The sequence below is a fragment of the Phocoena sinus genome, chromosome 6, assembly GCF_008692025.1.
Source record: "Phocoena sinus isolate mPhoSin1 chromosome 6, mPhoSin1.pri, whole genome shotgun sequence".
Classification (NCBI taxonomy): domain Eukaryota; kingdom Metazoa; phylum Chordata; class Mammalia; order Artiodactyla; family Phocoenidae; genus Phocoena; species Phocoena sinus.
Window position 1 is genome coordinate 34,399,239 of NC_045768.1, and position 26,282 is coordinate 34,425,520.

At 48.1% G+C, this 26,282-nt stretch overlaps 1 protein-coding gene across 2 annotated transcripts in view; it reads right to left on the reverse strand.

Annotated features, from left to right (window-relative positions):
* The window catches only part of TMOD1 (tropomodulin 1), an 80,554-nt gene that overhangs the window by 2,834 nt on the left and 51,438 nt on the right, over nucleotides 1-26,282 (reverse strand). The window contains exons 5-10 of one of the 2 annotated variants that reach the window (XM_032636057.1): nucleotides 22,473-22,562; nucleotides 21,425-21,555; nucleotides 19,589-19,696; nucleotides 14,684-14,827; nucleotides 5,360-5,504; nucleotides 4,982-5,116 (exon numbers count right to left, since the gene is read on the reverse strand). In XM_032636057.1, the coding sequence (XP_032491948.1) occupies nucleotides 5,052-5,116; nucleotides 5,360-5,504; nucleotides 14,684-14,827; nucleotides 19,589-19,696; nucleotides 21,425-21,555; nucleotides 22,473-22,562 (683 nt within the window). In that variant the 3' untranslated portion in view covers nucleotides 4,982-5,051. Of the gene's footprint in view, nucleotides 1-4,981; nucleotides 5,117-5,359; nucleotides 5,505-14,683; nucleotides 14,828-19,588; nucleotides 19,697-21,424; nucleotides 21,556-22,472; nucleotides 22,563-26,282 lie in introns of those variants that run through there. The other variant, XM_032636056.1, reaches the window with a different exon arrangement.

Genomic DNA, 26,282 nt, shown 5'->3' on the forward strand with positions numbered 1-26,282 from the left:
CCTCCAACAATTCTGGAGTGTCAGTGTCGTCACCATGAGGAAAGTATGGCAGGGAACAAAATAATAAAGCTGGTACCAGACGGAACCAAGGCTTGTGACTCATCTGGAGCCTCGGTCCAGCGCCTCCCTCAGTACAATCCGGCCCTGTCTATGTAGGCTTTACATACCCACATCTCATCTGGTTCTCACAAGGAGGACTAGCTCCTTTCCCCTGGAGAAGAGAAGGGAGCCAGGGTCCCTGAGAGCAAGCGGCAGAGCCAGGAACCTGAGTCCCCAGCTCGTGGCTCAAGGTACAGAAAAGGATCCCGCGCTGTCTCCCCCTACCTGCCCTCAGTATGCACACTGGGCTGCACCTGTGCAGGGTCCCCCTGCCACTGGCTTTTGCAGGGACTGGATGGGGAGAAGGGAAAGGCACCCACTTATTCAGGTTTTCTTTTTTTCTTTCCATTTAAATAATCAAGGAAATTGAGGCCAAGAGGGAAGTAACTTGCTTCAAGTCACAGTGAATAAGAGATGCAACTGGGAGCAGAAGCCAGGTCTCCCAATATCCTTCTTCAAATCAACCTGCTTTTTACATTCATTAAAGCGAACTCCTCCACGTTGCTTATCATTGCAACTGCCAGAGACTCGTTTATTGTCAGAGCCGGAAGGAATCTCGAGTCATCTGGACCAACCCCCATTCGAGGCTTGAGCTCCCTCCAACACTTCCCACCAAGCTTTACACCTCCATCATGTCTTTGGGGAGCATTTTATATTCAACAGCATTGACCGAGTGCTACGATGTGCCAAGCACAGGTACCAGAAATAAAGATTAACAGGGGACCGAGATATACCTACAAGAAGTCTGATCAAACATCACAAGTACCCTGGTAGAGCTCTATCAAGTATGAGAGGCACAATGAACGAAGTGGTCAGATTTTCCAAGGACGGCGGGTAAGTCGTACACTGAGAAACGATAATGGGATAGACGGTGGGAAAGTACGGGGAGCATTAGGAGTAACAGTCCTCTAAAGGGAGGCTTTTGCCTGGGTCACTGGGAGGCACTCCAGCTACCTGGACCAGTTGGTACCAGTAGGGCAAGAAGATGGCTTGTTGGGGTGTCAAGAGATGAGTCTGGCAGGGCCTCACCCAGAGAGGAGGTGGAGAGCACAGGTTCTGGGGCCAGACTGCCGGGACAAGTCCCACGTCCGTCCGTGGACAGCGGGTAACCTTACCTACTTCTCTAGGCCTCTTACTGTCTCCTTACTGTAGGATGGGGATGACGACAGCACCTGCCTCAACTGGTTGTTGGGAACGTTACAGGAGTTAGTAAGACTGAAGTGTTCAGAGCAGGCCTGGCACGCAGTAAGTGCCGTGTAAGTATCAGCTACGGTTACTAAGGGACTTAGAAGCCGTGTCAAGGAGTTTAACCTGAGAGCAGTCGGAACACAGAAAAGGTTCTAAGCAGAGTGGTGGGACAAGCTTTGGGATGAGCGCTGCGTGAGATGCCCACCCTGGAGGAGCTAGAGGAGCTGCAGGGCCCGAGGACGTTTCAGGATGCCCGGTAAATGTGATGAGGGCTTGACAAAGGGCACGGTAAGGTGGCTGGTGAGGAGGTGGCTGGCTGGCTGGGGGTAGTGCATAGAGGTAGAGGTTTCTGGCTTGGATGGCCACGAGGAAAGTAGTGCCCTTTCCCAAGATGGTTTTGGGGGGAAGATGATGAAATTGGGGGAAGATGATGAAATTGATTTGGGGTGTATGTGCTGTGTCTGGGGTGCCTGTTAGAAAGGTCTTCCTTGAGAGTATAGTAAAAAAGTGACTTTCCCAGGAAGGGGTGTCTTCTGCTTTTAAACATGTTACTCTACCACACAACTGTCTTAACCTGGAGGCTGCAATTCAGATTTCATTAAGTGAAGAGAGCTTCAGTGGCAGATTTACAGGACCTGAGTGCCAGCCTGGCTCTCAGCTGTAAATAGTGTGGAGATAGGAGTCGTCTGAGGTGTCACCATGGGAAAAGAGAGATGGGGGTCCTCGGCTCCTTCCTGACACCCCCCTCACCCTGGCACCCCACTCTCTCCCATAGAACACTCTGTTAAGAGCCCAGGGCAATGGCTGGGAAGGACCAAAGACATGCCATTCAGGATGGGTCCTGGGCAGGGCTGACCCATGGCCTTAGGGACTGAATGTCTCCCAAGGAAGAGCCCACCTGCCTCGCAGGTAAACAAAGCCCAGGTCCCGCAGAGCCGGCAATGGGCCAGGAGCCAGCACGGAGGTAGGCTGGAGTGAGAAGGAAATCCGAGAGGCCCGCTCTTGTCCGCACGGAGCTTGCCCGCTGCTGCCAAGCTGCAGAAGCAGACACAGTAACAACCACGGTGGCTGGACCGGGGCCGGCAGGAGGCTTTTATGACCAACATATTCAGCTGAGAAACATGGAAGCCTGTCTGCTTCATCAGAGCATCAAGAGCAGGATGAAAATACTGTGTTGGAAAGAGAGTTGGGATTTCTCTTTTGCAGGAGGACACCGGTGCACCATCAGAATCAGAAGCGTTTCTTTCACAGAAACTGGTGGATGGGCGCAAATCTGCTTTTAAAGCTATAGATGTCCTACTTCACCGACTAGCAGTCTGTTGTGTACAGTCACCTAGATGATTCTGCTCTAATTCCTTCTGTGGGAAACCTCAAGGGAATAGCTGCACAGTTCCATGGGGTAACTCGGAGGCCCATTTTAATCACCTGTCATTCCTGCCCAGAAAACTGCCACGGTCCCACTTCCCACCTGCTTTCCTCACCAAACTCCTGCGCTTGGCATTAAAGGCCTTTGGCTCACAGCCTCCCACACCTACCCAGCCCCCTTCCCGTGAACACCCCATATACCTGTTCATCATCCTGCCTTGGCCCATGTTGTTCCCTCTGCTTGGCATGTCCTTCCCTCCCTCCTCTGGGAGCTCCTGTTTTTCCGTCCAGGTGTAACTCCCAGTAATAGTTCCTCAATCCTTTCGGAACTTTCTGTCTCTCCTATCCTGCATACTGAGTCCTACCACCTTGCCTTTGCCTACACCAAAGGCCTCCTGACCTCCCACACAACCTATCTCTTCCTTGAAAGGCTGACTCATGCCCACACCCACCAGGATGCTTGGATTAACCAGCCTCTGTCCTCACAAATCATTTGCTCACTTTGTTCGGATACAGTTTGTAGGCCTTCTTGAATTTGGGGGCATGACTTTCTCCCATAAAAGGTTGTAAAGGTCCTTTACAGGGCACTAGCTTTCTGCTACCCCTTATGTCACCTCACACAGTCCTGGGCACACAAAGATGCTCCCAAAGGGCTCACTGTAACTAACAACGGGCGTGTCTTGACTGAGCCACTGTCTAGAAGGGCAGTCCCTCCCGGGCCTCAGTTTCTCCAGAGGAGAACTGGAGGGAGGAGCCTGAGGTCCCGTCCAGCTCTGGCATGCTGGGCTCCTGCCATAACCTCAGCAAGTCCCTGGTGATAGGACTTGGGCCTGGATTTTGGAATCATAGACTCTCAGGACAGAGAGTCCTCAAGGGCCATTTCTTCTAGCCTCCAGCTGACCCTGGGGTCCCCCCTACAGCACCCCTGACTCTAGTCATCCAGAAACTTCTGTCCCTAGAAAGAAGTCCTCCAAGCCATCTTGCCACTAGAAGACCAAAGCTGGATTAGCCTTGAGATAGGCACCGCGGGACACGTAAGAAGCTTAATCTAAGCTGAGAGAGAAAAAAAAAAAGTGAGATTACTGAATATCAGAATAGAACTCAAGGCTTTTAAGTGCTGGTTCTGCAGCCAGATCACAGCCGGGCCAACAGAGTCCAGGTCGCAGGCCTTCCTCAACAATTCAATGTAGCTATCACCTCTGTAACACCATGATAATTCTAATTCTTAGTTGTTTGTGTTTGCTCTCTTTTATTTCAAATAAGGACACTTCAGATAAACCAGGACACCTGACCTGGTGTGGGTTTTTTTGTTGTTTTTGTTTGTTTGATGGACTTTTCTAGATCTGCAGCTCTAGAAAAAAGTAGCAGCTGGAGAAAGCAATGAATAAATAGCCTCTTAAGAACAGGAACCTATACCTTCAACAGCCAGTGCCCTATAGGACTTCGACAAATGTTTGTTGAATTGAGTAGCTCTGTGGTTATCTATGCATAGGTTCTGTGAGTACCTGCCTCGTGCATACACACTTACATACTCATCCCCATTCTTCTAGGCCTTCCATGTGTTAACCTAGCTTCAGATTCATCACAGGAAGGGACATACCTGAACTCTGAGATATGCTTTAGTACTAAGCTCCTTGCATTTTACTGAGTGTTAGAAACAAAAAAAAAAGCAACATATTTAGAGCAGGTTTGAATTTGATGAAAAACTCACTGAAGGCATCGTCCTTTAGAAATATAGTTATTTCACAATTCAATCCCAGAAAGAAGCTTTCTTCTTTTTAAAAAACTCATTATGCTTCCTTCTCTTCTGACAAGAATAATGTAACTTGGTTTGTCTTCCTCCTGCCTTGATTCCAGGAAACTCACAGCTGAATATAATGATCAATTAAGTTAACAGACCTACTCCTTGTTTTTTTTCTCTTATTTTCCTATAGCCTTATCAGACATACTCCTCTTTGGACACTCTATCAAGTTCTTTAAGCAGCCAGCAGGAATACACATGAGAAATAACTAGGCATAGAGCTTGAGAACACTTAGTATCTGGAAGTAAGTCGGTGATTGGTCTCCCTTTTGTTCAACTGACTAGTATTTCTTTTTGGTGTTTGCTCCTAAGAAAGATTGTGACATTTTCTTTTTTTTTTTAAGAAAAAAATGCAAACTATGTCTTTAACTGAGATTAAGTGTAACCTGTTTTACTTTACTATAAAGTCAGCATTTTCAACCTTTACGTTAAAAGCAACGTGAAGTCCCCTGGGTTTGCAGTGTGGGTAGTAGGGCTGTTTGGTGGCCTTGGGATCTGGGGCTTGGGCCACACTATATAATCTGAAGAGGACTCTGGGCTCCAAAAAGGGTATTCAGAAGAGGAGGAGACTCCGTGCTGGCTTTGTGCCTCCCTCGTTTCATTTCACCCGGCTAACACGCTGAGGGTGCACTCTGGGTCCAGCCCTGTGCTCAGCTGAGCTACCTGCAGGGAGGAGGGCCTGGCCTCGGCGCCTGCAGGCAGGGCGCTCGTGTCTAGGCAAGGGTCTAGGGGGGAGGCAAGGCGCAAACACCTAAAACAAGGGAACGGGATCAGCATGAAAACTGGGAGTCAGGCCCCAAAAGAGGACTCCCTTGGGGAAGGCGGCAGTGGAGTTTTCCCTGCCATACCCCCCATGACAGGTGGAAGGAATGACAGGCGGCGGGTAGGGTGCATATGTCCACTCACCAAGGTCGTTGTTGTTCATCATCGCGTTGGACGCCCGCAGCCGGGGCCCCTGCTGAGTGAAGTGGTAGCCGAATTTGAGAAGTGTTGCATTTTTTTCCAACATGCTCACGATCTCCATTTCCACCCTTGTTGCCAGGGGCTGGCTCTTTGATCAAGAAAAGAAACACAGTCACCTCTCATTCGTTTGTGCAGGACCTAAACCTTCTCTACCTGCAGAAACCCCTGAGTGGTGGGTGGGGAATTTTAATACCTCCCTGTCCCCGCCCACTCCAAGAGGGGGGGGGGTGGGGGGGTGGGGGGGGTGGGGGTGGGGTGGGGGGTGGGGGCGGGCAATGGAAGTTTGGAGAAGTTGAAAGGTCACACAGCCATATTAAAAAGTAAATATAATCTTAAAGAGGTTTGAAAAGACAGGAGCTAGCCAGGAGCGAAATGAGCTGAGATTCAAACCCAGGGCTGCTGGACACCAAGAACAGATCTTTCTACTGCTTCACAGCAGCCTTCCTAGAATATTTCAGCAGGAAGGACCTTCACATCATCTAGTCTCAGGGAGATTTAAAAATCCTACAGCCCAGGCTATCCCGCATACTAATTAAATCAGAATCACTGGCTGCAATGATACTCAGGTGTCTGTGGTTTTCAAAACTCCCCAGGTGATTTCAATACACAGCCAGGTTCGCTAGCCAGTCCTTTAGCAATTTACAAATAAAGAAACAGGCCCAGAGAGGGAAGAGGATTTGCCTAAGGTCCCATAGTAAGTTGGGACTGCCAGAGTTAGCCTCCTAAAGCCTCACTCTGATCATGCTAGTTCCCTACCCCCAAATCTATAGTGATCATCTGACAAAGATGAAAAGGACAGGAAAGGAAAACACGATAATACACAGTGTTGGGAAGGATATGATGAGGATACTCATCAGTCTCATTTATAAAAGTGGGGATAAAAGGGAAACAAACATTCATCAAGAGGGGGGTTGCTCAAATAAATGATGGTTCAGCTTTATAATAGAACATGGGCAGCTGTACAACGACGGTGCGAATTGTCAGTTCCAGGCTGGAAAATATGCCATGACACAATATTGAGTAGACAAAGCCTAGTGACAAAACAGGTCATATTTATGTAAAGTTACCTCTATTTCCCATATACATACATATGCACTGAAAGGCCTGGGAGCATACTGGTGGCGGTGGAATTTGGGGGAGTTTTTGTTTTCTTCTTTGTGTCTTCCTGTTTTGTTTGCGTTCTGTTGTATCTTACTGTATTGTTTGAGTTTTATGTACAATAAGATATTAAAAAGTAAATATAATCTTAAAGAGGTTTGAAAAGACAGAGAAGGCAAGCTAACATCATATTTAATGATTAAAGACATTCCCCCTCAGAGCAGGAATGAGACAAGGAAATCGTCTTGGATGTCAATTATGTAAGAAAAAGAAAGAAAAGTCACCATATTGGAAAGGAAGAAGCAAAACTATTCCTATTTGCAGATGACACAATACTGTATCTAGAAAATCCTAAGGAATCCACAAAAAACTATTAGCGCTAATAAACGAGTTCAGCAAGCTTGCAGGGTGTAAGATCGATATACAAAACCCAGCTGTGTTTCTATACACTAGCCATGAGCAATCCAAAAATAAAATTAAGACAAGAATTCCATTTACAATAACATAAAAATATTTAGGAATAAATTTAATAAAAGAAGTAAAGACTTGCACGCTGAAAACTATACCACAGCATTGTACATTAAGGAAGACCTGAATAAACATAAAAACATCCCGTATTCACGGATCAGAAGACTTAATATTGCTAAGATGGCAAGACTGCCAAATTGATCTAAAGAAGCAGCAAACAGAAACACATAACCACCTCCAATCCCTTCCCACTGCTGTCATTTACTGAGAGCTTACTGTGTTCCCAATGCCTTGTGCACAACTTGCAGGGTCTCAATTCATTCAATAACCCAAGAGGATAAGCCCCGCCTCCTCTTCAGCCTGGCACTCCAAGTGCTACAGTTTAGTCCTTGCCTTTATTTCCTCTCTCAGTCTTTACTCAGCCTGGTTACCCCAGGGATGGGGAGTCTGGTACCTGGTACCTCGTGCAGGCAGAGGTCTATTTCTAAATGTTCATGTGCCCTCCTGCCTCCATGTGGAATGCCCCTACCCTCCCGTACCCACCTGTTGGTGTATCCTTAGTGCTTTAATACCCATCACAAATGCCCCCTTCCCCACGAGACCTTTCCGGATCCTTACCCCTGGAAACCATCCTTCCCCACTGGACACCATCCTTCCCCACTGGACACTCAAGTGGCCCACCGTATGTCCCTCTCTACTCCCGGCCCAGTCCATCTGCATTACTGCGTCACCTGCCTCCACACTGTCTCTCCAACTAGACTTGTGTTGTTCAGTACAGCAGCCACCAGCTGCATGTGGCTCTTTAACTTTAAATCTTTTTTAACTGACATAACATTAGTTTCAGGTATACAATATAATGATTCGATATTTGTATACATCATGAAATGATCACCACAATAAGTCTAGTTAACATCCATCCCCATATATAGTTATCAATACAAAAAAGTGGGTTTTTTCTTACAATGAGGACTTTTAAGATTACTGTCTTGGTAGCTTTCAAATATGCAATATAGGCATTATTAACTATAGTCAGCATGCTGTACATTACACCCCCATGCCTTATGTATTACTGGAAGTTTGTACCTTTTGACCTCCCTCACCCATTTCACCCACTCCTTACCCCCACCTCTGGCAGCCACCAATCTGTTCTCTGTATCTATGAGCTTGGTTGGTTTTGCCTTTTGTTTTTTCTTAGATTCCACATATAACTGAGATCATATGGTATCTGTTTTTCTCTGTCTGACTTATTTTACATCACATAATACCCTCTAGGTCCATCCATGTTGTCACAAATGGCAAGATTTCATTTTTTATGGCTAAATAATATTCCATTGTATATACCACATTTGCTTTATCCATTCATCCATCAATGGACACTTAGGTTGTTTCTATGTCTTGGCTATTATAAATAATGCTGCAATGAAATGGGGATACATATATCTTTTTGAATTAGTGTTTTCATTTCCTTCCAATAAATACCCAGAAATGAAATTGCTGGATCATATGGTAGTTCTATGTTTAATTTTTTCAGGAATAGCCATACTGTTTTCCATAGTGACTGTACAAATTTACATTCCCACCAATGGTGCACAAGGTTCCCTTTTCTCCACATCCTTGCCAACACTTGTTAATTGTTACCTTTTGATAATAGCCATTCTGACTGTGTGAGGTGATAGCTCATTGTGGTTTGATTTGCATTTCCCTGATGATTAGTGATGTTGAGCAACTTTTTATGTACCTGTTAGTCATCTGTATGTCTTCTTATTCAGATCCTCTGCCCATTTTTTAATCAGATTGTTTGGGTTTTTTAAACTTTAAATTTAAGTAATTAAAATTAAATAAAATTTATGTGGAATCTAAAAAATAATACAAATGAATATATATAGCAAAACAGAAACAGACGCACAGATATAGAAAACAAACTAGTGGTTATCAGAGGGGAGAGGGAAGTGGGGAGGGGTAAGATAGGAATAGGCGATTAAGAGGTAAAAACTACTATGTATAAAACAGATAAGCAACAAGGATATATTGTATAGCACAGGGAATTATAGCCATTATCTTGTGATAACTTATAATGGAGTATAATCTATAAAAATACTGAATCATATTAAACTGGAGTGTAGTTGATTAAAAATGTTGTGTTGGTTTCAGGTGTGCATCGGGGTGGTTCACTTATACATGTGAGTGTATCTATTCTTTTTCAAATTCTTTTCCCATTTAGGTTATTACAGAGTGTTGAGTGGAGTTCCCTGTGCTATACAGTAGGTCCTTGTTCCTTATCTATTTTAAATATAGCAGCGTACAGGCAGTGTACTTTAAGGCACCACACCGTAGGATGTCTGCAAGAAACAAAAATGGAGTTTGCCCTTGGGCTACTCTCTTTCAAGGCAAACAGGGAACAATAGGTTATACATATTTATCTTTGTTATAAACACACACACACACACACACACACAAACCCATCTGTTTGGATATACAGATGTTCTCCTAGGCCAAAATTTTAAGAAGAACTGATTGTTAAAGTTATTGAGTGTGAAAGTGGGCAAGATTTTCAACTGTATTATTATAGAATATATAGAAATAAAATCCAATCTAGAAAAAAAATACTGAATCACTATGTTGTACACCTGAAACTAATATAATGTTGCAAAGCAACTATACTTCATTTAAAAATTAAATAAAATTTAAAATTCAGGTCCTCAGTTGCATTAGGCACATTTCAAGTGTGCAAGAGCCACTGGCTAGTGGCTACCATATTGGTCAGTGCAGATACAGAACATTTCTATCAACAGAGGAAGTTCTGTTGGATGATGCTACCCTAGACTGTGAGCCCTTGGAGAGCACACGGTACCCTGTATCTCTAGCGCAAGGGCAAGGAATTGAATTGATTGGAAAAAATAGGAACAGGATCAATGCACAGCAACCTGGGAAGGTTGAGAAGACACATCAGCCCAACACCCAAATGGACAAGCATGGAACCGCAGCTGAGACTCTTGACAGAGAACTCCTCCCAGGTATTACAAGTTCACTGGAGCTTGTATGGGTTCAGATGGGGCTTGGACCGCTGACTAGGGCAGGCAGAGGGAGGATGGCAAGATTCCACCAGTCTATCCAGCAAGGCTCCTGAAAGGGCTGGGAAGAGCTCGGGCCTGTCCTTGAAGGAGCCAGCACAGCCCTGGGCTCTGGCCAGCTTGGCCTGGCGGATGATATAGAGACTGTCTGAGACCCCAATCCACTTCCTTTAGCGCCTTTTCAAAATATGAAGCACATTCTCACTGTCAAATATTGGAATGAAAAGTGAGAAATCTGGCGAACAGCCCCCACACATTGCCCGTGTCTTCACTGGGGCTGGGGTCCTGTTTTCAGGCCTCATCTGTGCTGAGGGGCAGGGAGAGTGCCCCACGCCCTGCGGGTCCTGGGAAGGGCCTGCTGGAGGGAGCTGGGGGGTCGGGGGAAGGAGGGTGAATCAAGACGGGCGGAGAGCCGCCCCACCGTTGGCATAGGGCTGGCCAGGGATGTACGGGGCCTGCAGGCATCCCATGTGTGCTGCCTGCTTCCTGGGCGCCGGGAGGGCCTCTCCTGTCCATCCATAAATGCAGCCTCTCTGGAAGCTGGGCTCCTCAGTTCCAGTCCAGCTCTGACACTAACTTGATCCATGACCTTGGCCCAGCCTGTCCCTTCTCTGACCCTCAGTTCCCCCCACCCAGGGGTAAAAGGAGGGCTGGACTAGGTGTGTCTCAGCACCCTGGGCTGTGGTCAGCCGCCACCTCCCACCCCAGCCTCACTGCCATCCCAGGGCAACTCCAGGCGGCAAGAGAACACGGCCTGGAGGTAAAGAGAGCCTGGCTGAGTAAATAAACTGCCCCAGAATCCTATTCCTGCATTTGTGTCTCGAGCCAGCCTACGAGGCTCCATGTCACGCCGGGCAGAATGCCCCAAGTCCCTTTCTTTGGCCGTATAAGGAGAAAGGAGGACAGAGACTCTGACACAGGTTGCAGGTGCAGGGGCTGAGGAGAAAGCTGCGGCCTCCGGAGACCCTGGTGACTAACCAAGAACGAGGAATAAATCCACCTCCTCTTTGCCACGCCGCCCAGAGCCCAGGCCTCCCGGCACACTGTGAGAGATGCAGGTGGCGTCCCCTAGCCCGGGCCAGCAGAGGCCCCTCCCCAGACTTCCCTCAGCCCACCCCTCCCCCACCAGGCCCCAGTCCAGTCTCTAGACTCCAGGCTCCCAGGAGCACCTCTCCACAGGCCTCCCACATCTGGGTGGTCAGAGCCCCCTCTGGTCTCCTGGGCCCCGATGGCCTCGCCCCACCCCCAATCCTCTCCTATCCAGCCAAGAACCATCTTCGCAGAGCATGACTCTGACTGGTGCTGATAACAGCCCACAGACCACTTCCCCTCAAACCACCCATTCAGAGCCCTTTGGGCTCCTAAGTCCTTTTTTCGCTTTCCTCTGGCGGTCCCATTAATCTAGTTTAGTTTGGATGGGCTCCATGGCTTCCCCCTCTCCTTCTCTTTGTTTGTGTGGTTCCCTGCACCTGAGGCCGTGGCCACCCTCTGAGATACTGTCCACCCTATGGGTTTAATCTCAAATTCCACCTCTTCCAAGAAGCCCTCCCTGATACCTGCTCCTGACTGAGATTTCTCCCCCCAGTGGTCCACTGTCTGTGGCTTACTGGGGCACCCGGTTGGATGGTCAGCTATACACTTGTCCGTCTTCTTATCCAGTGTGGAATCCCTAGAGGGCAGAGCCAGAGCCTCATTCACACACAGAGCCCAGCACAGCCCTGGGGTACAGCAGGCACTTATCAAACACTGAGATGAACTGAAGAAAGATGCTCCTGGGATGGGGTGGGGGCAGGTGGTGACCAGTGCTCTGGCCTGGCACCAAGGGAAAGGGATAGCTGAGAAAATCCAAGACCCACACACAACTACAGTAGGATTCAAGAGCCCACACAGGCACAGTTCATGGACTTTAGAGTCACAAAGACGTGGGTTTGAATCTTGCCTCTGTTACTTACTGTGTGACCTCGGGCAGGGTACAGAGCCTGCCTGGGCCTCAGTTTCCTCATCTACAATAATGGGATGGGTTGTGACACCTACTCACAAAGAGTCTTGGCAAGCATTACATGAGATAATGGATATATGGTACCTGCTCAGTACCTTAACTCTTAGAATAACGTGTAAACTCCCTAAGTCACCTTCTGAGTAATTATAAAAGTGAACAACTTCATAGTTTGCATCTCTTATCTCCTTAGAAGTAGAGATTCTTACTATTCCCATTTTACAAACGAGGAAACAGGCTCAGGGAAGTGAATGTCCTCGCACAGGGTGTTTAGCCAGGGTGAGGGTGATGGTCAGCACTGGCTCTGGGGAGACAGCACTGAGAGGAGTAGTGGGCAGCTCACTCCCTGTAAGCTGCCGCTGCAATGACCTGAGGCCAGTGCGCTGGGTCACCTTTCGCCAACGTTCTGCCCCAGGGCTCAGGTTTCAGCTGACACTGGGTAGATAGTGACTCCCTGCCTGGGTAGGCCTGGAGTCACATGAGTGGCCAATCCCAGGGCCTGGCTCAGGGCTGCTGCCAAGCCTGCTACATGCCTTTGTTCCATCTGATCTGCCTGAGATAAAGCAGGGTCAGCAATGGAAGAAAGGGTGGAAGTGATGGGGGCTGGGAATGGGTGATGCAACCGCAGGCCACTGGCATATGCGAAATGGAAGCAAACTCTCATGACAGGGCTGCTGCAGGCCTGATGTGGCCTCTTCATATGAATTAGAGAAAAGTGCCTTCTCTGGGTGAATGAAGGACCATACCAAGTTTTGGAGAGTAGAGTATGGGTTGGATTTTGCCCCCTGCCTCCTCATTGGGCAGTGAACAACATATACAAATATCCAGGGCAGCCCTGCTTATAAAGTGCCACGGCAGGGCCAAGCTCTGAGCCGGGTAATAGGATATGGACATGACTCGGACACTGCAGTGTCTTCTGAGAACCTCACAGGGAAGCTGAGGTGCTAGGAGAACACAGGGAAGGAGCACCTAACTCTCTTGGGGGGAGGCTTAGAGGCCCTGTGGCAGGCTGAAGGGAGAAGGCAGTGATATGCTGGCTCTTGGAAAAAACAAACAGACAAACAAACAAACAAAAAGGTTGGATTTGTAGTGTTTGCCAATTTCCATAGTGTAAATACTCTCACTAGGAGTGACTTCAAGGTACCAGCGTGCCATCACTCAAGTGGAATTGAGAAGGGATGTGTACAGTCAGCTCCAGCGTGCTGGTTCAAGCTGGCTCTAGAACCACTAGGAGAAAGAGAGGCTTCAACCGAATCCAGAAGGAAGAGGAGGATTTCTCTAGGCAGAGAAGGGGTAGGGGCAGGGGATAACATTCCAGGGGGAGAGAAAAGCAAGAGCTAAGACATGGAGGCGTGAAAGTAAGTAGGGAGCAAACTGTGAAGAGTTTTGAAGGTTTATGATTGGGAGGGGACCATCAAAGTCTTCTGGAGGCTGGTGATGCTTTAGTTCTTGGCTGAGGTTACCTGCCTATTATGACTCATTAAGCTGTGCATTTAACTTCTATGCACTTTTCTCTCTGTTTGTAGTATTTTTCAATAAGGATAAGAAAGTAGAGATGATCTCTTTCAGGGACAACCAGTGTTTACAATTTTGTTATACTTCCACCCAATCTTTTTCCTATATACATATGTATATGACCATTCAGCAAACGTTTTCATGTAGGGGAAAAAACGCCCAAGTTCCCTATCCATAAACCATAAAGAGGAAAGCATTTTAGCACTGGAAGCAACACGGTGTACTGGAGGGACTGTGGGCTTTAAAGTCAGAGACCTGCATTCAAATCCTGCTTCCGAAAGTGCTCACTTGGCGGCCCTGAGAAAGCTGCTTGCCTTCAGCTTCTCTGAGCTGTTTTCTCTTCTGCAAAAACTGAGACTGATAACACGCATATCCTGCAGAGTTGCTGGGAAGATCAGAGATGATGTATATAAGGTGCGCAGCACAGAGCCTGCCCCCCAGGACACCCTCAACATATGCAACATACAAGATACTCTTATTAGCATTGTCTTAGAAAGTTGGAACTGAAAGAGTCGCCCTGAAAATAAATGACTGAACCACAGAAGGTATAGAGGAATGATAACCCTGTAAGGATAAAGGCAAACTAGAATTTGCCCAGTGAGTAACCTTCATGGTAAGAAGACCCAAAAGCCCACTGAGTGTGTGTGTGTTGCGGGGGGGGGGGCGGGTGACTCATGAAAATGGGGACGTTTAGCCTAGTGAGGAAGATTCCAATGGTTTATAAAACCTGTGCACCAGATGTGTCCTGTGTGCAGCAGAGAACAGAGTTAAACTCAACAAACAGCACTTATAGGGAGCTGATTTCTATTGGATATAAGGAAGGATATTCTCACTGAGAATGAAAGGGGTGATCTCGGGAAGGAGTGAGCTCCCCATCGCTGGGGGTTTCCAAGCAGAAGGTGGAGGAGCACTTGGCGGGAATGATGAAGAAGGAAGGTGAGCATGGTGGAGGGTGTGGACTGGACAACCCTGGAGGTCCCTTAAAGCTGGGCTCTGGTGCTTTTATAAGCAGCGGCACCCGTTCTGTCCAGCAGCGTCTAGTCCATGTGGCAGCAAGCGGGAAAGTACAGAATGGTGAGCATCAGGTGAAGGACACAAGGAGACCTTCGCCCATCTTACCTGGTTATCGATCTTCAGTTCCACCAGAGAAGTGTTGTATGGAAGAGCTTCCACCAGGCCCAGGATCCCGGCTCCGGAAATGAAGTTGGACTCCACGTTCAGTGTCTTCAACACCTTGTTCACCTTGAGCATCTCAGCAAGGGCCTTGAACCAAAGGAGAAAATGCAGGGTACCCATGAGTTAGCCTGATCAAGGCTGGAGCCCCTGTGGGTAGAACCTAAAATACTGAGGGAGCCTTGCTGGGAGTGAGAGTCCCTTGCACACCGTCAGGGGCCAGGCAAGATGATCTCCACAACTTCCTTCACCAAGCACTACTCTGTGTCTCTCCTCCCCTCCAACTTGCCATGGCCCCGAGCCCCCAGCCGGAGACTCACAGCCCCTTAGCCTGCATCCAAAGCCTCTATTACCTGGTTGCCCCACTCTGATCAGCCTCAACTCTGGCTGCCCGTCTTGGTGGGGCTACTCTCAGTTCCCCGGGCACACAGTGTTTTCCCTCTGCTCTGCCTTTCCTCATCCTGTCCCTGCCACCTGGAATGCTCTTTCCTTTCTGCTTCACTCGTTCAAAGCCTGTCCCTCCTTTAAGGCCATTCTCAGTGCCCGTTTCTCCAAGAGCCTTTGCTGATGCCCCCCAGCTAGCTGTGCCTGCCCTCTTGAACCTCACAGACTTTATCCATAACCTCCCTCAAGGAACTTGTATTCCTGCGTTTAGAGTTGTTTTTATTCTGGCGTTGGCTCCGCCATTAGCCTATGTACTCTTGGTGGGCTGATGGTCACCTTATTCATCCCATGGTGCCCTCCAACCCACACAGTGCCCAGCACATAGTAGGTCCTCGGTCACTGTTCACTGAGTGACTAGTGGAGTCCCAACCTCCCTATATGCTCTCCACTTGTCTCTTCTATGTCCCTGTTATAATTCCATGGAGTCGTCATTCTCTTTGAGCAGCAGAGAGGGGAGCCTGGGAAGGCATCCCGCTGGGCAAGTGACCAGGGCAAACCGGAAGAGAGGAGCTCGGGTGGCCCCAGCACGTTTTGGAGGACTTCAGCCAGGGGTGCAGATGATAATCAGAGCCTCTAAAGGAAATGAGGTAATTAGCAGGTGGTAGAAACGACGTGTCATGGAGGAAAGGAGACACCAGCAGCTGATGGCCAGGATGTATGATCAGTGGGCCCTGGTTGTCTGAAATGATGATCTGATCCAGGAATGCCCTTCCCACTGGCCCTGCTTGCTGAAACCTTTGCGAGGCGAGGCTCCCATGATGCCTTCTGAGACAAAATCCTCAGCTCCCCCTGCTTCCGTGTACCCCAGGATGACATGTCAGCTTCCTCTGTGACCCTGAGTAGGTTGGACCCTCCTGAGGGGAGGGACTGAGTCTGTGCCCGCTCCACAGCACCCTTCTTACTCCCCAGGAAAGGCCTGGCCTGATAATCAAAAAATTTAACAACCAGTATGTCAGTGCACCAGGCCAATCCAAGTAGACATACTAGTGGCTGAGCTGGTCCTGGAGGCACTGTCATGCCAGGTGTCAACTCTTTGTTTGCTGGAGCAGAGTGGAGGAACGGGCAGGAGAAGAGCTGGGGCAGGCAGCGGGGGCACTAGCAGAGCTCTGGAAGCCTATTTACCAATTGTTCCGGAAGTATTTTCATATTCAGCAACGGGTATCCTGGTGTGAAGGGGCTGACATCAGCTGTTCGCCTGGCACAGGGTCAATTCCCCACAAACATTCGTGGAGCTGAGCTGAGTGCCAGCATGCACAGGTGTAGTTTCTGATCCATGACATAGCAGTGGACAGGGCATGTGGCTTTGCCAGCTGTTTCTCTGTGGGCAAACTCAGGATCTACCAAGATGTCCTGAGGTCAGAGGACATCTATCTAGAGGTTCTCCACTGGCAGCAGTGAGAGACTATGAGCCACTTCCGTCACTTCAAAGACATCAAAGGAAATGTTCTATGTATTTTAAAGATCAGAAAATAATTGATGGCTATGAATGGACTTCAAAGCAAGGAAAGTTATTAGGGATAAAGAAGGGTAGTACCCTGAGAAAACCATAATTCAAAAAGAGTCATGTACCAAAATGTTCACTGCAGCTCTATTTACAATAGCCTGGAGATGGAAACAACCTAAGTATCCATCATTGGATGAATGGATAAAGAAGATGTGGCACATATATACAATGGAATATTACTCAGCCATAAAAAGAAATGAAATTGAGCTATTTGTAATGAGGTGGATAGACCTAGAGTCTGTCATACAGAGTGAAGTAAGTCAGAAAGAGAAAGACAAATACCGTATGCTAACACATATATATGGAATTTAAGAAAAAGAAATGTCATGAAGAACCTAGGGGTAAGACAGGAATAAAGACACAGACCTACTAGAGAATGGACTTGAGGATATGGGGAGGGGGAAGGGTAAGCTGTGACAAAGCGAGAAAGAGGCATGGACATATATACACTACCAAATGTAAGGTAGATAGCTAGTGGGAAGCAGCCACATAGCACAGGGAGATCAGCTCTGTGCTTTGTGACCGCCTGGAGGGGTGGGATAGGGAGGGTGGGAGGGAGGGAGACGCAAGAGGGAAGAGATATGGGAACATATGTATATGTATAACTGATTCACTTTGTTATAAAGCAGAAACTAACACACCATTGTAAAGCAATTATACTCCAATAAAGATGTAAAAAAAAAAAAAAAGAAGGGTAGTATATAACAATAAAGGGGTCAATTATCCAAGAAGACATAACAACCTTAATGAGTGCCTGCCTTATGACAGAGCGTCAAACTATATGAGGCAAAAACTAATAGAACTGCAAAGAGAGATAGATGAATCCACTATCATAGTAGGAGACTTCAATACCCCTCTATGGATATGGACAGATCCAGCAGGCCAAAGATCAGGAAAGACATAACTGAACTCAGACACTGTCAATCGACTAGATATAATTGATATCTATAGACTACCATCCAACAATAGCAGAAAACACATTCTTCTTGTGTGCACATGGAACATTCACCAAGGCAGACCACATTCTGGGCCGTAAAACACATCCTAACAAATTTAAAAGAATAGAAATCATACAATGTCTGCTCTCAGACCACAATGGAATCAAACTAGAAGTGAATAACAGAAAGGTAACTAGAAAATTCCCAAATACATGGAGATGAAACAACACACTTCTAAACAACACATGGGTCAAAGAAGAAATCTCAAGATAAATTCAAAAGTATGTTGAACTATGACCAAGTGGGATTTATCCCAGGTATACAAGGCTGGTTCAACACTGGAAAATCAATTCATATAATTCATCACATCAACAAGCTAAAAAAGTAAAATAGTCATTTCGATAGATGATAAAAAAAGCATTTGACAACATCCAACATCCATGCATGATAAAAACTCTCAGTAAACTAGGAATAGAGGGCAATTTCCATAAGTTGATAAAGAATATCTACAAAAAAATCTACAGTTAGGGACTTCCCTGGTGGCACCGTGGTTAAGAATCCACCTGCCACTGCAGGGGACACGGGTTCGAGCCCTGGTCTTGGAAGATCCCACATGCCATGGAGCAACTAAGCCCATGCACCACAACTACCTAGCCTGCGCTCTAGAGCCCGTGAGCCACAGCTACTGAGCCCACGTGCCACAGCTACTGAAGCCCGTGCGCCTAGAGCCCGTGCTCGGCAACAAGAGAAGCCACCACAATGAGAAGCCCATGCACCATAACGAAGAGCAGCCCCCGCTCACTGCAACTAGAGAAAGCCCTCACACAGCAACGAAGACCCAATGCAGCCGACCATAAATAATAATAAAAAAAAAAAACATAATACCATTTATATTAGCACCCCAAACAATGAAATACTTAGGTATAAAGCTAACAAAATATGTACAAGATCTATATGAGCACAACTAAAAAACTCTGATGTATGAAATTAAAAAAGAACTAAATAAATGGAGGTATATTCCATGTTCATGTACAAGAAAACTCAGTATTGTCAAGATATCAGTTCTTCCCATTTTGATATAGATTCAATGCAATCTCAATCGAAATCCCAGCAAGTTATTTCGTGGATATCAACAAAGTGATTGCTACTAAATGGTTAATTACCATGCCTGGTAAGCTAATCTCTGTACCTTTTTACCTGCTATTAGTATTGTAGTAGTCACGCTGTACTGTTATCCTTTAGCTGTCTGCATGGCTGGATGGGCCATTATATTCATGAAGGTGGGAGCTATGACTGTCTTGGTCACAGTTGTATTCTCAGAGCCTAATTCACTGCTGGGCACAGACAGACTCCATACATGTGTGTTGAATGTTTTTCTTTTTTCTAAAAACGAATTGATGGCTACTTTATAATAAGTACAATTTAATCTAATCAGCAATATCTTTAAGACATAGGTAAAAAACAAATAAAACTGGTCGTTGGGAACCATTGATGAAGACAATAATTTTTAGATATGGAGAAACTGAGGACCAGGGAGGGGTGGACCCTTGTCTACTCATGACATGCTGAGTGGTGAGAGAGTTGGCTTTAGGGAACATTTGACTCGTTTTTAAATCTCAGCTCCACCTCTCCCTTGCCGTGCAACTTTGGACAAAGCAAGTTGCCTGAGCTCCCTTTACCTCAGGTTCTTCATCTGTAAAGTGGGGAGCCCTGCACCTCTGGGATCAGGGGTGGTTATGGAGATTAAGCACCATGGAGGATAATGTACAGATGGTGCCTGGGTAATGGTTGTTCTGTCCATGTCCTCTCCTGGCTCCTAGCCCAGTGCCTTTCACCACATCACACCACACCACACCACACAGGGTTCTTCATCAGTGGCACATGGCCAGTCCTGAGGCTACAAACGTCAACCTTCCTGTTTCTATGCCTCCCACTCTCAATGCAGCAGATCAGAAAGGTACATACAAATGCCACGGGGTCATTGCTCCGTGTCCCCACGATGCTGAACTTCTTCACATACGAGTTCTCTTTCAGGGCTTCTGCATACGCCTTGAGAGTGGGTATGGGGATATTCTGCAGAGAGAAAGGCAAGCAGTGACCAGCAGGCCCTGTCAGGGGCGGGTAGGGCAGAGAGATGGGGGCAGCAGCTCTCTCACACGTGCAACCTGATTCCCTGCAAGTCTCTGACCAAAAAGCTGAATGGGCAAAGGGTTCCTGCTTTGCCCCAAATGGCTGAGATTGGAGGAGAACTTTTGGGTAAACAGATTGAGAAAATCCTCCCTGAAAATTTCAAATAGGACCTGTAATTTTCTCTTTGTACATGTGGAGACCGGAGGAGGAGGAATACATCAAGCAAAGGATGCAGAAGAGTGCTGTGGTGAGAGCTCAGGTCTGGGGGTGTGGGAGAGGGCTCCGCCCCAGCACTGGCAATGTTTCTGACTCACTGTGTGACGCTGGGGAAGTCTCTGCTCCTCTCTGGGTTTGTTTCTGGAAAACTAAGGTGTGGCATGGCCCTAGATGATCTTTAAGAGACATCTGTCCCAGGGGATCTCAGCCCTGCCACACATCAGAGGTGCCTGGGGAACTGTCACAAAGTGCTGATGCACAGGCCTGCCCGGGACCAATAAGATCAGACTCTCTGCGGGGAGAGGGACCGGGCATTGGCATTCATTTATTTTTTAATCTCCTCAAGTGAAAACCACTGACCTAGTCCAACTGCCTCACGTGCAGAGGGGAAACAGGCCTGGAGAGGGCCGAGCCCTTGCCTGAGGCCTCACGGTGAAGACACAGGGCCGTGGCCAGGTTCCACACCCCCATGCCTCCTGGTACGCACTGCCAGGGTGCATGGCTCTGAATTGTGCCAGCGTCTCCCACTGTGCACACGGCAGACAGCGGAGGCGCCCGAGAGAGAGAGCCTGGCTGTGTTTGAACGGATCTCTTATTTCAGAGTGTCACTTTAGCCCCCGTGGGAGCAGAGCATGGGAAGGCCAGGTGCAGGAGAACACTGCGGGCGCAGGTTTCCGATCTGATCGTGCCGTGGGGCTGGCAGCCACTTAAAAGAAAGTGGAGAAGAAAGGAAAGGGGAGACGGGGAGTGAGGGGCCCACTTCTTATCTTACATCCACACCCCCCGAGAACTAATCCCTCTGGTCCCTGGGCTGAGCAGGTGGGCAGGCAGCTGGGCCTGCTTCTGAATTCCTCCTGCAGCCTGTCCAGGGTAGGACTGCCTGTCCATCCGTCCCCGCTCTGCCCTTAGTGGTCACACGGGAAAGGTCTGGAGAGATGTGGGCCGACGGCTTGGAATATGTCTTTGGACATTTGGGCTGACAGTTCCCTTCTAAGGTTGCAGAATGAGGCTGAATATGTGCATGCTACACTGGTTCAGGGCTAGGTCCCTCCCCGGGCTTGGGTTACCCCATGAACCTGGTGGGCCCTGGGCTTTTCCAGCCTCGGGATCCCGTGCGGCCGTATGTGTCTGACTCACGATTTTATCTCAGAGAAGCTCTCAGTGTTTTGAATAGGGTGGCGGGTTTCCAGAGCCGAAGCTGGGTTGGTCTGTGGTGAACATCTGGGTCTGATGTCAGTCCCCAGAAGAAACCAGGGCCATGGGCTGTGCTAGTTTACACTATCCTCCCTCCGAAAGCTTCTGTCTCTATTCCTGATCCAGAAGCACCCAGAGTCCAAGCAGGACCCTGCTGTCTCCGCACAGCCAGGCCCGGGCCACCTGGGTCTGGGTGGCACTAGACATGGCTTCCCCGCCTCCCCCCAGCAGGGCAAGTGGAGTGAAAGGGGTTAACCTCACCCGGATGTTGTTGAGGTTGACCTCTTCAAGTTTGGGGTCGTTGCTCTTTATCCGCTCCAGCGTTTCATCCAAGTCTGTTGCATTTGGTTCTTCATCAGGCACAGGCTTGTATTGTGTAGGTTTGATCACACCTAGAGTGACCGACAACAGGCGGGTGGCTCACAGAGACGAGGCGTCACTCTCCCTCGACATAAGGACACCGGAAGGAAGCGGCAGCAGAGCTCAGGGACACGGAAGGCTGGGCATCTCAGGGGCTATGGGGGATGGGGGCAGGCAATGGGCGGGGTCAGGAGTCTGGGCCCTACTTGGACTCTGCCTCTGCCGTCCTGCAAAAACTGGGTGAATTCGCTAAACTGTCTGAACCTCGGTGTCCTCATCTGCAGAATGTGAATGAGTCGTTCTACCCAGTGGGCTCTTGTGAGGGTAAAATGAAGCCTGGATGGGAAGGAAACGTGTAGGCCTTCCAGAGGGAGGGATAATTGCGCGTTGGGTGCCCTCGTTTCTCTCTGGGGCCAAAATGCCAGCTTGGAACGATGCAGCGGAGCAATTCAGACAATGCAATATTGGCACAGGAAAGGACAAGGAGACTCGTGGGGCAGGAGAGGCATCCGGAGACAGACCCAAGTGGACACATGGACATTTATGATCAAGGTGGAGTTCCAAACCAGAGGCGAAAGGATGAACTTTACACAGAGTGGTGTTGGGACAACAGGAATTTGATTTAAAAAAATGAAAGTTCAATCTCATCTCACACCACACACAAACACGAACTCTAGGAGGATTAAGAAGTTGGATATAAGAAGTAAACCTCTAAGACTTACAGAAGAAAATACAGGAGGACGTTTTGTTAATACTGGGATGGGGAGGGTCTTCGTAAATACGTCACAAAATCCCAGGAGAGTAAAAGGAAAAAGTGGATAGATTTGGCTTTATAGAATTCGAAATCTTCTGCAGTGAGCCAGAGAGCGGGCAGAGGCAGCAAGACGTGGGAGGACCCCTCACTTCCAAGGTGCCCTCGCTGGGGGCAGGGAGGGGTGCCCGTACTCACTGTTGAGTCCCTCCTTGTTCACGATGGAGCTGCTGCCCAAGGCCTGGTAGTACTGCTGGTTGCTCATGAGCGTGTGCATGCCCAGGATAGCTGCGGGGACACGAAGGGCCCATGACGCGCCTCTCAGACAGAGAGGCTTCTGGGCACGGACATTCCATGCCCCAGGAAGTTGCTCACAGAAATGGCAAGAAACACTTGCATGTAAACTTTTAAATTTTATTTGGTTTTTACTCTTGCCTCTATTGACATGACTCTCGAATCTCCATCCCCAACCTAGGTTTCTCTGTCCCTGGCCTCAGATTCCTAGATGTCCCTCTGATGTCCCACTGGCACGTCCAACCCAACTTGGCCCAAACGGAACTCCTCTTTCCCGACAACAGCCTCTTCCTTTGGCTCACGTTCCATCTGGTCATCCTGCCTGTCCCTCGGGGTAGACCCTCAGTCACATGGCACCCCTTCCCCTAAATCCTCACCCTCCTAGACAGAGCCTCTCATCTGTCCCACCTTGCACTCCATCACCTCTGTCCTGGTTAAGGCCCTATCAGTTCTCGCCTGTATTATCACAGCTGTGGAATCACTGGTACTCTGGCCTCAGTCTCTTCCTATCTTCCCCCACCAGCATTCAGCACAGAGCAGCCAGAAAGATCTCTCTGGAAAGGCAAACCTAACCACATCCCCCCATGATCAGTCATTCTTTGATCCATTCATTTGTTCGACATTTACCGAGGGCCAGCATCACGTGTCCAGCTCCAGGGGGGTGGGGACGGTGAGCAACAAGAAAGACAGGGGCTCTGCCATGTAGGTTACAGACTGCTGGGAATGAGAAACTAAGCAGGTACCCACACAATTAAAAACGTAAGTGCAGAGGATGCTAAGTGTTGTAAAGAAAAAGTTCAGTGTGTTCTGGGAGAAGAGAACAGAGAAACTTGGGATGAGAGAGATGAATATAGATGTTGGCCAAGTTAAGAGAAAGGAGGTAGAACATTCTGGGCAGAGGGATGGTGGGTGGGAAGCCCTAGGCTTGGGGCGGGAGGGAGGGGGAAGCGGAAGATGGATAGAGGTGAAGTTGGACATGTGGCAGAGGGCAACAGGTCCTCACCAAATGCTTATGTCAGGCTAGAGAGTACACTGTACATCAGTGACACTCAGTCTGGTTGTGCATTGGAATCACTGGGACGCTTTTGAAACTCCTGATGCCCAGGACTCCCCCAGACCAATTAAACCACAATCCCTGGGCTGGGGCCAGGCATCTGCCTTTTTTAAAGCTCCCCAGGTGGTTTCACCGGGCAGCCGAGGTTGAGAACACTGCCTAATGCCGTCCCCCTTAATCTTCACAACAACCCTTTGGAGTAGATTTTATTCAAATAGGCAAGGCCACATCCTACAGGGTCTTCTAGGTCCAGGTAAGGAGCTCAGATGTCTTTTTCTAGGCGTAGCCTGAGCAGGGAGTGAGATGGTCTGACTCAAGTTCTGTGACTGTTATCAGGCTGAATGTGGAGCACTGACTAGAGGGGAAGGATGGGCGTGCAGGACCATGAGGATGGTGCCTTGTGACTCCAGAGTCTGGCTTCACTGGCCCTCCCCGGGGCTGGCCCTGCTTCAATAGCCTTGGCCTTTGCCCACGCCCTTTCTGCTCCTGTGACACAAATGGTCACTGCTCAGTAGATGCTCCTGCTTCTGCCAATGCTGCCTGTCTGCTGGCAATCCTCTCTCCATCTGCACTGCCCACTGCTGAAATGCCCCCCAGGAGAGTTTTGAGATTTAGCAAATAAAAATACAGGATACCCAGTTAAACTGTAATTTCAGATAAACAATGAAAAATGTTCTAGTGTAAGTACATCCCATTCAGTATTTGAGACCTTCTTATATGAGAAGCTTATTCATCATTTATCCGAAATTCAGATCCAACTGAGCATACTATATTTGATCTAACAACTCTACCTCCCCATCCTTTAAGTTTGGAATAATGCTTCCTCCCCCAGGGAGACCTCCTGGATTCCACCTTCTGTCTCTGTAGCTCTCTCACAGCACCTGGTGTCCTTATCATAGTACTTAGTCAACACAGTGTTAGAGCTCTCTGGGTACACGCATGCTTCCCCTACTGGACTGTGGGCTTCCGGAGGTCAGGGAAGAATATTATCTCTCCTCTACCTCTTCCAGAAGATGGTATTTGGTAAACATTTGCTCATTAAAAAAAATTCCCCTGGCCATTTCATTAGACACGATTTCTAGTTAGAGAGACAACAGCGAGCCTTTAGTGAAGACTCAAGAGAACCAAGTTCCAGCCCTGACTCTGCCCCTGATGCTGTGTGACCTTGGGTAAGTCCCCTCCCTTCTCTGGGCTTCAGCCTCCTCTGTACAATGAGGGGTGAGACCAGACCATTGGTTCTCAATCATGGCTGCAAATACAAATTACCCGCGAGCTTTACGACAATACCAGTGCTCCTGAACAAACTGATTCGAATCTCTGGAGATGTATTTTTAATCTCCTTGGATGATTTTTGATGCCTAGTGGGAGCTACAAACCACAAGACAAGATGATCTCAAAGTACCTTCTGTTTCTCACATTCTAAGAGTCTTCTCTGCTAAAATTAGACTTGCCTGCTCATCGCTAAGGAGAGCTGGTAAGGAGAGAGGCATCTGCCCTGTTTTGAGCTCTCTGGGCTTTAATTTAGGCTGCGTCTCTGCGGGCGGAGGGAGCTGAAGCCTGCGTCAGCAGCAGGTGAATCAGATCACCTGGAGTCACCTTCTCTTCCAGCTCCCATACAGAGAGCGGCTTTGGTGGTGGTTCTGGGATACTGCTGGGATTCCAGATTTGGAAAAACAGTTTGGAAAGGTTGCTGGAATCGTAGGAAAGATGTAACCTCATATGGCTGGCTGGTCTTGCTTAGAGTGTATAGAGAGGTGGAAAATGGAAAATGCATTTTGTGCTTGGACAATAGCTTCTTGTAATGGTCCAGAAAGAGAGGGCAGAGGCAGGAAGGTTACAAGGAAGTGCTGGGGGACAGAGGAAGGAGACCTGGGCTCCAGTCTGGGCCTTGGTACTAATTTGCTGGGTAACCCTGTCCAGGTCACTTCTACTCTGGGTCCTCGGTGTTCTCACCTGTAAAATGGACTATATTTGAAGGATGATCTCTTACCTTCACATGGGACTTAATAGCCACATGGCAATTTCTCATCTTCTTACGCTGTTTGATTTTTACAGCAAGCATCCAGGGTAGTTACTGTCGGTCCCCACTTTTCCAGCAGGCTCAGGAGGGAAATGGTTGGTCAAAGACCGTTCGGTGAGGACCCTCCTGGCTTCTAAGTTAGTGTCCCCACCCACACCTCTACACACTAGGTCACCAACAGGTCTAAAGTTCTAAAACTTGTCCTCAACTTCAGAATTCTAAGGACAGATAACAATACATTCTAGAAGGTAATGTATATCAATAGGAGCCCTAAGAAGAAATAAAACGACTTTGCAGTTCAGAGGAGATTAGAGTTCTAAGAAGGAAGGAGGGAAGGAGGGAGGGAAAAAGGGAGGGAAGGAGGAAGGGGAGAGGCCAAGCTAAATCTCCACTGCTGGGCAGAATGCTTGGTGGCTCTGAAGCCAGTATTTCCTCTCCCGCCCTAAGCACCAAATCATGACTTTATCCTGCTTGGTTTTGCACACTCCACGTCATCAGGAGTGAGTGATAGAGAAAAAGAGCACATCAACATTCCTTGCTGCTTCGTTCTTTTTTTAAAAAATAAATTTATTTATTTATTTTTGGCTGCATTGGGTCTTCGTTGCTGTGTGTGGGCTTTCTCTAGTTGTGGCGAGCGGGG